This window comes from Carassius carassius, chromosome 23 (genome assembly GCF_963082965.1).
Source record: "Carassius carassius chromosome 23, fCarCar2.1, whole genome shotgun sequence".
In the NCBI taxonomy this organism is placed as follows: domain Eukaryota; kingdom Metazoa; phylum Chordata; class Actinopteri; order Cypriniformes; family Cyprinidae; genus Carassius; species Carassius carassius.
Window position 1 is genome coordinate 2,453,241 of NC_081777.1, and position 10,406 is coordinate 2,463,646.

A 10,406-nucleotide genomic window follows, 5' to 3' on the forward strand; every position below is an offset into this window, starting at 1 on the left:
AAGCATCAACATTCACTAATCGCTGTTATTTTTAACAGAAAAGGAAGCATGGGCTGCTGCGTGTATGGTTTGGCATGGCAGAATTATTATCACTAAAAGCTGACATCTCAGTTAATTGCGATCTCATAAATCTCAGACATAAGCTCACAATAAATATATTGAATATTTGCATAATGCATCTTTCACACTCTGTCTACACTTCACGTGTCAAAATGAGAGGTTTTGTGAGCATGCAATTTCAGCACTGCGGTGAGTAGATTCTTGATTGGCCATTGCATTCCAGAAATCAACAGGTGAGTCTGTGATTGGCTACATTGCGCAACCCTTTAAACACATGTTGTAAATAGAAACTATGCTTAGCTTGCACATGTGAATCATTTTAATGTTAATACTAGTTGTTCTTTTTGCTTTTGTGCAACAGATAAATAAAAATATATATGTTTTAGACACTTTTTGTTCAGATAGTTTCTATTTTGCGAGTCCCACAAATAATATTTTCTCCCGCATCCCGCAAAGACAAGCCTTTTCCCGCCCACATCTGACCTCGCCCATCAAGTGTTGTTGGCCTGTGCCGCAACCTTTTGCGTTGGGTCCTGCGGTACTCCCGCGAAGGTGCAGGTCTCTACTTTAGTGTTACTTAAGATGTTTCGTGTAGTATTTCATATGTTCTTTTTGATGGTGTGGAACTTTTGACATCTGTTTTTAAGTACAAAATGTAAGTCTGATCTGGACCCCTCTCTCTCACACACACACTGTAAAAGATAAATGTAACACTAATGAGCTATCTGTACAGTAATTTTCAATCTTTATCATTTCTGTCTCCAAAGGCTTAAGGAACTGAGAATACTGAAGCTCCTCTCATTTACTATGAGATGAATGAACATCAAGACCGCTGCAGACTGGGTCCAAGATCCTCAGCAGGATGAAAAACAGATGTTGAGAAAGAATCTATAATGAGAGCTGATAAACTTATGCAGACATTTTAGAGTGTGTGAAAAGTCTCTTCCTATCACTTCAGATCCCTTCCATCAGATAACTTCTCTCTATGTTTTCAATTCCATCCATCCTGAAATGACAGTACCTTCCTAAACTTAACTAGCTTAAGCTGGTCTAGCTAGTGTTCTAAAGCACAAAACAAGGCTGATTAAAGCTTGTATTTATTTATGTCATGTTAACTACTCTGTATTGTTTCAAATTAAAATTTTAGAAAAGCAATTATGGAAAAAGATATCAAAGATTGAGATAATTAGAACTGCCTGATTAGTTTGCTGTTTATTATTACACATTTCACAATGGCTCCAGACAATGTCAGACATTCTCAAGGCTTTTTGTTTAAACTGCACGTACAGCATCACACTAAAATATAATCAGCTATTCATGGCAGAACATCGGAATAAGATCTGACATTGTTTTTGTTTTTTTACCTGTTGTCTATAAATACAAACAGTTTGGTCAACACTTGTGTGATAACTACATAATGACAATAGAGACAAAGTTATGTATAATACCACTTAGCAAGCTTGCACACCTATGGCACATACCATTGGCGCTGTGGAATGTTTAGGCAAATTTCTTTGTTTCACAAAGCTTCAATTGTAATGAAATTTCCTTCATATCTTAGTCAATGCCAATATAAAGCTGCCGTGATTCAGTGCTGTTGTTTTTACAAATAATAGATGAGTAACACCAGTTTTAACTGGCTTTAAATGGATCTATAAGGCGTTCCGGTACTTCTATATCTGCAGTATTTGTCAAGATTAAATATTCCATATTTTCTGCTATTTAAATATATATATATATATATATATATATATATATATATATATATATATATATATTGATGCATTCTTAAATTAGATTTACTTTACTACCACATAAGTATTTGTATAGCAAACTTTTCTTTGGGCTACACCATACATAAAAAAATATCACCATAAATCACCGAAGATCACCATAAATAATAGCACGAACACATTCAGACAATAACATCATAATTTCTTGGTGTCGTGATTTTTAAATAGCTCACAAGGAGAAGTGCCCTGTAATCAGTTATAGTCTCTGTCACAGTGCACACTTTGAAGTTTCTTTCAGTTTTCTTATTGTCTCTCCTCAAGTCTGTCCAGCGCCAAATGCTCAATAAGAGTCCACGGTCACTTCTTGGTCCCTTTGAGTTGTCAATGATGTAATGATTATGAGGGAAAGATGCACAAAACAGGAGCAGGAAGGACACAACAACAATAACATACTGTAGCTACTGGACACCTACAAGACCGAAAGCTGGAGTGTACTACGTACATAAGACAGACACATCACGTTGGGACTGAGTGCTTCTAAGGGTCATTGTTCACACAAATACAATGCTTCATTGGACACAAGAAGTCAAAGCTGGGTTCCAGAGGACTATAAGTAGGTGCTTATGTTTTTAGTATGACAGTTTTACCTTGCTTTCTTTTTTCACTTGCTTTCAGTCCTATTTTTCAAGTCCACCCTTCCTATCTATTCCATGAGAATTTTGCTATCGACAACCGCAGCCCTCCACCACCATGTCTTGATAGTTTTTCAGAACCACACGTTCCTCCTGGTCCAGGTAAAGGAGGGCGATGGGGCTAAGGGCCGTTGGCACACAGCAGGCCCGCGGTACAGCCCCGTTTACGGAGTTGACCAGCGTCTGCACCATAGCATGGCTAGATGAATTCATATGGTCGGCCAGTGGGAAGCGGCACTCTCCGAGGCAAAAGAAAGCATCGTAACCGGATGGGGCCACGATCCATTTGTTCCAGCCTACATCTTTGAAGTCCACATACAGCGGGTGTCGACGGCAGCGAGAACGGGAGAGCCGTTTGAGCTTGGCAGCCCTCCCACCATGTCGTTTCACTCGCCTTTCATTCCATCCCACCCGCCAACCTGTGTCAGAGCCCTGACCCCTATCACCCTTAAACCTGCCTCCGGTCCATCTGCCCCTGCCCCGTCTGCCAGCAGGGGTCTGCTTTTTAAGGGGCATAAATGGCTCGCTGCGGCCATCGTGACTGTAAGTTACCAGCAACGGCCTCTGCCTCGCCCAGCTGTGCTCATCTTGCCCAGTGGACCTGCGAACCCGCAGATGTCTCTCCTTGTAAAGGCTGCTGTTATTTTCAGCAATAATCTCCAGAATTAAAGACAGGCTCCCTGACCTCTCAGATAGATTCTGAAACACTTCTCCATCCAGGGGAAAGGTTTCCCAGAGTTCTGCCGTATTTTGATCTCTAGTAAGTCGGCGAGAATGGATCAGTGTGGGCTTTGATGCAGGGTCATTGTTGGAAAGATAAAGGCTGACCACGTGAGTTGAGTCTTCACTTGATCCTTCGTGCAGGAAACGGAGCTCTGCCGACACCACACTCTCTTCTGACGGAATGGAGGACAGATTGAAGCCAATGTGAATGCTGTCCTCTGTCGTTTTCTGCTCTTCTGGAAAACTCAGGACTGTAGAATCTAGACGTGAAAAAGGAGAGACAAAGTTCTAGCTGTAAAAATCTTTCTTTCCATCATGTTCAAACACTTGCTCTCTGGGTAATGGCATAATTGTCCAACTAAATAATAATTGCACATCATTTGCTAGGAACACTTATGAAAATAAGCCTCGTCCTTCTTAACTTGTTCCAAGATGTCTACGCTCATGCCAATACTTGAGTGAAAAATATCAGAACAATGAATCCATTGGTAGCTTTTTCAGTGGGCATCCTGGCACCTAAGGCAGGCTAATTGACTTCCACATGTCTCTTTGCTGCGTTTATGGTAAATTTAGACTTTTATGACTTCCAAGGGAATCTGTGTTCCTATGACCTAGTGCAATAGCTGCTCATACCTGTGTGGTGAAAGCATCGGATTGTGTTGACTCCTTGCACATGCTGGGATGGGAAGCTAAACTCTGGGTCTTCAACGAGATGGTACTGTTGAGTGTGGAATCGATACAGGTCTAGAAGATACTGGGGCACCTGTGCCTCTGTACTGGGGTTGGAGTGTGACTGTAGACCCAAGCGGGTCAGCAGGAGGTTTTGAATGGTATGGGCCAAACTAGGTTCCAGAGGACTACCAAGGTTTCCATGTGTCTGACTGGGACCCTCCTGTTGACCTGATGAGACATGAGGTAGCAGCAGGATCATCAGAACCAGTAGGCTAGCAGGGAACATGTTGGACCTGCAGAAATACAAAAAGACGAGCCATTGTGAGACATTTTAAAAAAGTTAGTTTTTCATTGCTATTTTGAATGGATAAAAGCTGTCATATAGGTTTGGAATGGCACAATGACAGAACTTGTATTTTTGGGTGAACTATTCCATTAATTGATGGTGTTTTATTCCAGTCAATTAATTGAATACATTACCCACAAGAAATCATTTTCATAATGTATTTCTTGTCCCAATTAGTGTTGCATTTAACCATATTTTTAGCTTTAGCCCTTGAGCCATGTGTCTTTGTTTTGCCTCATATGTTGGCTGATTTAACACTTATAGTCTGGTTTGTTGCATAGAGTGGTAAGAAACTATCGCTCTGTGTTTTTGTTGTTGATTTACTGGTATTTGTTGTGTTGGAGACCGTAATCGCAGAAACAGTGTCATTAGGGAGCTGAAGTAGTTTAACAGAGATTATGATGTGTGCTGTTTGATTTAGAGGTCTACAATGGACCTGTTAGACCAATTTCATTAACCCTGTGTCTCTTGAGTTGATTTAACTGACAAATGAGAATAACCCAGGAGTTAGAGCATTGGTGCACTGTGTTCTTGAAAAGCATGCAAACTTGCTTGCAAATTTATATAGCCTTCTTCTAGGCTATGTGGCACTACATTATGTGGCGTGACTTATTATAGGATGCTCATGAGGCACATGATCATTCTTGAATGATTATAATGTTCAGTGAATGATGAAAGTAGATTTGAAATTTGATGTTTGTTGACTTTGCCAGTGACCCAGAGAAAATTACTCATTGTCATGTGTGTCTAAAACAGCTGTTTGAAAATAATCACTAGGCTAAAGGTTTAAAGTTTGTATCAGCACACTGATGTTTATGGTAGCATTAAATCTAAAGTAAATCACCTTTCAAAAGTAATTTGAGAGTGAGAGGTTTAAAATTGCCATGGTTTATAGACATCTATCCTTGTCTATACATATTTGTGAATAATTTTGGGAGCATAAAATTTAATTTTATCTACGTATTCATTGATATCCTCTGCAGAATAAAGAAATAAAAGAGGAAACAGTCATACATTTTATGACCTGGATTTGACATGTTTAATATAACATGTATAGCCCAAATTTGGGCCCTGTGTATGTAACTGCTATGCAAGAGTTCTACCTCAAAAAATACCTAAAAGGACAGATTGGCACAGAAACACTTAGACCCTCCAGCACTTAGATCTCCTTCCTTTCAGTAATAGCTAATTATTGCAAGCTGTCATCCATTAGTGACAAAATCTCAAAGCTTACTTTATTGAATTATCCTTCCCATTGGTTTCAACTCTAAGTCAGCATAAGCCTTTAATGGGTTCTTTACAAATATGTACTTTGGTAGAGTTCATGAGAGGTGTTGAAGAGGTCATTGGAGAGCTTTGATAGAAACACTGTTAAAAGAATATTTGGGGTTAAATGCAATTCTATCAACAGCTTCAGCTGAAATTGAATTACAGTCGATTTTAAAGTCAATGGGGCATCCATTGTATGCTTAGACTTATTGTCTTATTTAACAATAGTCAACACACAGTCTGTTCTTACATACTGACGGATTAATCTAAATGGTGGCCTATATAGAGCTTATCTTGTATTTAGCCTAGAATATGCCTCTACAAGGTGCTGGGTGGTCTCACACAGGTCAGGAACACTTACATCTGAGACAAACTAAATAGTCTTTTGATGTAGAATGTGCTCAAGTCAGGACTTGCTGAGCAGTGTCTCCTTTGGGAGTCTTGGATTACCCTCAACTGCAGGTGTTAAACGCACTGGAAAAGAGGATGTATACCATCCTCCCGCTGTCCTCTACGTCCCCTCCATCTCGTTCGCACTCATTCAACAAACTCCAGCTGAATCCTCAGAGGACACATAGGATAAGACAGCCCCCACGCCCACATCATCCGGCAGTAAAGTAGATTAAGTGGCTTTTACCCATCCACTCGATTGTTCCGCCCAGTGGGAGCTCACAGAGGTGTAGCTTCCAGATGGAGCTGTTCTCTTGTCTTGAATGCCTCGCCACTAAACCTTCATTTAGACTCCTTCGCTTCTGTCTTCCCCACATTCCCTCCCCCATGCATTTGGGCGTGCATACGTGTTATGGTTTCTGTTGTGATTGGATTCAACATGTAATCACTTCCTCTTCAGGAGGAGAGCAGTAATCAGACAGAAGGGGCGGAAAGAGGCATTTTTTAGACCCCAGAACAGATGGCAGGAGGTGACACTAGCAGAGAAAAGGTCAGCCAGACTCGTGCCATTACCAGAGCTACATGGCCTGTCGACCTCAGAATGGAGGGCAGGGTTTTTTTTGCATCCACTTATCTCTTTCAGCTTTCTTTCCAACCCCCCTTCATTTTTATTCTTCTTCTCAGTTCTCTTCCTGTAAAGCATGACTTCCAGAATTGATATATTGTTAATCTGTTCTAGGAAAAGCACGTTCTCTCTCTCTCTCTCTCTCTCTCTCTTATGTTTCGCCTTTTCAGATTTACTAAGAAGTCAGCAGTGTAGGGCCGTAGGGGTCATGGCTCTGCTTGTTGCTGATTTATCCTCCACCGCTGTCTTCATGTTTCACATTTCACTCCATACCCCGTTCCCTCCACTCTCCTTTCCTGTTGTTCTTCCTTTCCTTCATTCCCTAGGCTGCTTCTCCCCAGCTCGCCCCCCCCCCACCACCATTTTGTTCTTGAAGGAACTCTTAAGCATGAATTTACTCTAAATTTTCATATGCGAAAATTACCCACACTATAGCCGCTTTTCCACCGAAATTACCTGGAACAATTTGTCCCAGGAACTTTTTTCCCCACAGGTGTATTGCTGTCTGTACCGTGAAGATTAGGCAAGTCTAAAGATGGTCTGCACGCGTTTCTCAATACCAAGTATGCCTACGCAAATTTCAGACTTTGCGAGTTCGACTCGGGAGTGAGAACTCCTTGAGACAGGACGATGCAAATGCAAACGGTAATTCTGCAAATGGAAAAGGACACCACTTGAAAACGTCAGTCAGTTCGACTTGGCTACTGCAGTTTCCGAAATATGATATCAAACACCACTGCCTCTTTTTCGCTTCTTATTTAAACATATTAATATTCACAGAAATGTAGTTCAGGGAACGTACATACATTACAATGAAACAAAATATTATAGCAAACAGCATTGCCTCTTTTTATTTTTATTTTAACATATTAATAGATTAATAGATTAATACAATTAAGACCACTGATTATGTTAGTTTTACCCAAAACAAATTATAATTCATGTTCAACCACTATAGAGACATTGGAGTCAGCGGCAAATGCCAAGCTGTGGCTGCTCTCACTGGGATATATGAGCACTGAACTTCCGCTGATCGCGTGGAGCTCACATCTCCATATTCAGCGGCGCACATTTTCAATTAGGTGTTGTCTTTATAAATAAACTTGAGTTTTTGAGTTTTAAACAACTAAATTCATGCCTGAAATACTTTTTAAACTAAATTTCTTGACACAATAACAGTAATATTTTTAAAAAGTATGTGAATAAATGGTGGTTGAAATACAATGCTTGAACTCAACCAATCAGCGTGTTCAGTGCCCAAGTCCCACCCCCGAAAGTTCCTGATGTTTAAAAAAGTACAACCTCGTGAGCAGGGATTTTCTGAGGGGGAAATTTTTACCCTGAACTTTATTTAGATCCAGGTTCCTGCGGTGGAAACACACAGAGTCCTTAGTTCCTGGGAGAAAGTTCCGGCGCTGGAAATGGGGCTTATATATTGAGTCCCCAAGGCATACAAGAAGTCACAAATGTTAGAGCTGTGCCTCTGTTCTGCTGCATTAAATACATGAAATCATTAGAATAGTATTGCAGGTAGCCTGCAGTAGTAGATTTATTGGAGTATATTAGCTAAAAAAAACTGTAATTTATCTCAGCTGGACCCAGCCCAGACAGCAGCCCAGACCTCAGTTTGTGCCCCATAATATTCAGTGGAACAATCCTCTGTGACCTCGTGTGTATGTACACACATACACACGAACCCCACTGTTACAGACTGAAAAACACTCCAGAACTGATACAGTTATAGGGACATAGACACACTTTCTATGCAGCTTGCCAAAGGTTCAAGCTAAGAACAGACCAATGTGGTCTCCAAGGATAAGTAGACCAGACAAGACATTTCCTCCCAGAATCCTCCCCTGACCCCCCGATAACATTCTGTTATCAATTTGACCTATTCGACAGCCCTGAAACCCTCAGACAATGTTGTATTATCATCTGGCAAATGCAGAAGGATCTAAATGCATTAACACAACATTGTAACATCCCATTTTGTAAGCTCTGGAAAGACACATCGCATATCACAACTTCCTTTTTCTGCCAGATTGTGTCTTTATGATTTATCCAGTTATCAAAGGGCATGCATGTTTGTTTGCTACACATTTTATCCCCCAGGCCAAAAGCATATATTCAGCTCTCTGCCAGCCCTGGACAGCAAGGATCTACTCTCAACAGTAATTTTGTGTGCATGCTCCAACAAGGCAAGGCAAGTCTTTTACAGAACATTGTCTGCTTTTTGCTTTTGGTGGAAACATTGACCTGCCTATTTTACATGTTCTGAGACTGCATCTCCACTATGAATCTGTCATTGGGTTTGGTGAGTAACGTGTGAATTTTTAGCATGGAGCAGACAGATTGGTAAGGAATGGGTGGTTGTTTGACGATTTAAGATTTGAGTCTGTGGAATATAATACCACATAATACACACTGTGGAATATAATTTTCTTAATCACTATTATACATATTGTCTTGTTTTCCATTGTCTAAACATCCTTAAATCAAGATCAATTGACCCGAGAAGCAAAATTCTGTGAGATAAAACTTGTATACAGCAAATAAGCAAAAACCTCAGTAAAGTTTATATTATCTGTGTCTTTGTGTTATAAACTTAATTCTGGAACTATTTTCAAATTTTCTTACACAACTTTGCTTCTCAAAGTCAATTTGTCTTGATTAAAAAAAGTTTAGATGTTCTACACAAGTACTTGTCATTAGATTTGCCCGTGGCACAGGATACAACTGATGTTGCAAGTGTCAAGGTGTTCTGCTGCGGAGGTTGGTACTCACGTCCAGGTGAAGTGGGAGGTGTGCAGAGTCCATGGTTTGTCCTTGAGCTCCAGCGTTACAGACCCTCTCCTCTCATACGCTCCTGAGGATGGAGTAGACGCTGTCTGTCTCTCCTGGGTAAGTGAATGTACCTCTGGAATAACGTCAGCCTCTCCAGCTTGTCCTCAAGCACTCATCCTCTTCTGAGAGTCAGAGATGTGTGCTCTTAAAAAACATCCACCGGCTTCCCTGTGGCTGACCAGACACCGCTGTTATGCCAGGTCCAGGGTGCAAAATAGCAGCTGAGAAGGAGCACAGGACAATGAAATGGATGATAGAGGAAGAATTGGAAGTTTGTGCCGGCCAAATTCCCTCCTGTTCCTCTGGCTTTGTAGCTGACTTTCTCCCTTCCTCTCTCAATCTGTCTGTACTTCTCTTTTGTGCTCTCCTCCCCTTTTTCCTCCCTCGCTCTCTCTCTCTCTCTCTCTTTTACCAGCTGGTAAACTCAGTTAAACTCTAATTGACTTTCCTGTCCATTCGGATCCTCCCTGATAGTGATGTCACCGATGCCCCCTCCCTCCACCAACCTTCTCCAAACACACACACAAACAAAGATAAGGTCAGGGCTGCTTTAAATACACAGTACAGGTCAGATTGCCATTTGCAACTTTACATTTGGGTCTAAATGTTTCTTTTGCAGGAAACAGGAAAAAACGTCAGAGATAAAGTTGAGCACACAACGGCCGGTTGATCTGACATTATCTGAGCGACTGTTCATTCTTGAGGGAGTCATGAAGGTGAAAGAGAACTAATGATGATACAAGATTAATTCACTGTCATTAGTGCAAATGAACAGCCAGAGGGTGCTAGAAAAACACATCTATCACCAGCGAGAGAGAGAGAAATGGGCACGAATATAATGAGTGCAAAAGGAACGCAAAAAGAAAGAGAGACGATAGAGGGAGCAAGGTGTGCTCGTCCTTCAGGTGGAGTGGACTGCATTGGTATGCATCTGGCAGGGCAATGAGAAAATGTCTGTAACCTCACAAGCATCGTCTGACAGATTGGATTGCATCTGTTGAATCAGTTGAAACACCCCCTTCTCAACACACACACACACAAACCTCAAATAC

At 41.0% G+C, this 10,406-nt stretch overlaps 1 protein-coding gene across 1 annotated transcript; it reads right to left on the minus strand.

The window, feature by feature from the left end:
- Nucleotides 1-1,253: 1,253 nt before the first annotated feature.
- On the minus strand, nucleotides 1,254-9,751 carry LOC132101201 (bone morphogenetic protein 2-like). Its single transcript, XM_059505936.1, has 3 exons — nucleotides 9,295-9,751; nucleotides 3,842-4,173; nucleotides 1,254-3,468 (listed from the first exon to the last, which is right to left on the minus strand). The coding sequence occupies exons 2-3, from the start codon at nucleotides 4,164-4,166 to the stop codon at nucleotides 2,516-2,518; spliced, it is 1,278 nt and encodes a 425-aa protein (XP_059361919.1). The 5' UTR covers nucleotides 4,167-4,173; nucleotides 9,295-9,751; the 3' UTR covers nucleotides 1,254-2,515.
- Between the last annotated feature and the right edge of the window lie 655 nt (nucleotides 9,752-10,406).

Coding starts and splice junctions, on each gene's coding strand:
- LOC132101201 (XM_059505936.1), bottom strand. CDS start 4,166: ATGTTCCCTGCTAGCCTACTGGTTCTGATGATCCTGCTGCTACCTCAT. Junction 3,469..3,841: donor CCGATGCTTTCACCACACAG/GTATGAGCAGCT, acceptor TTTCACGTCTAG/ATTCTACAGTCCTGAGTTTT.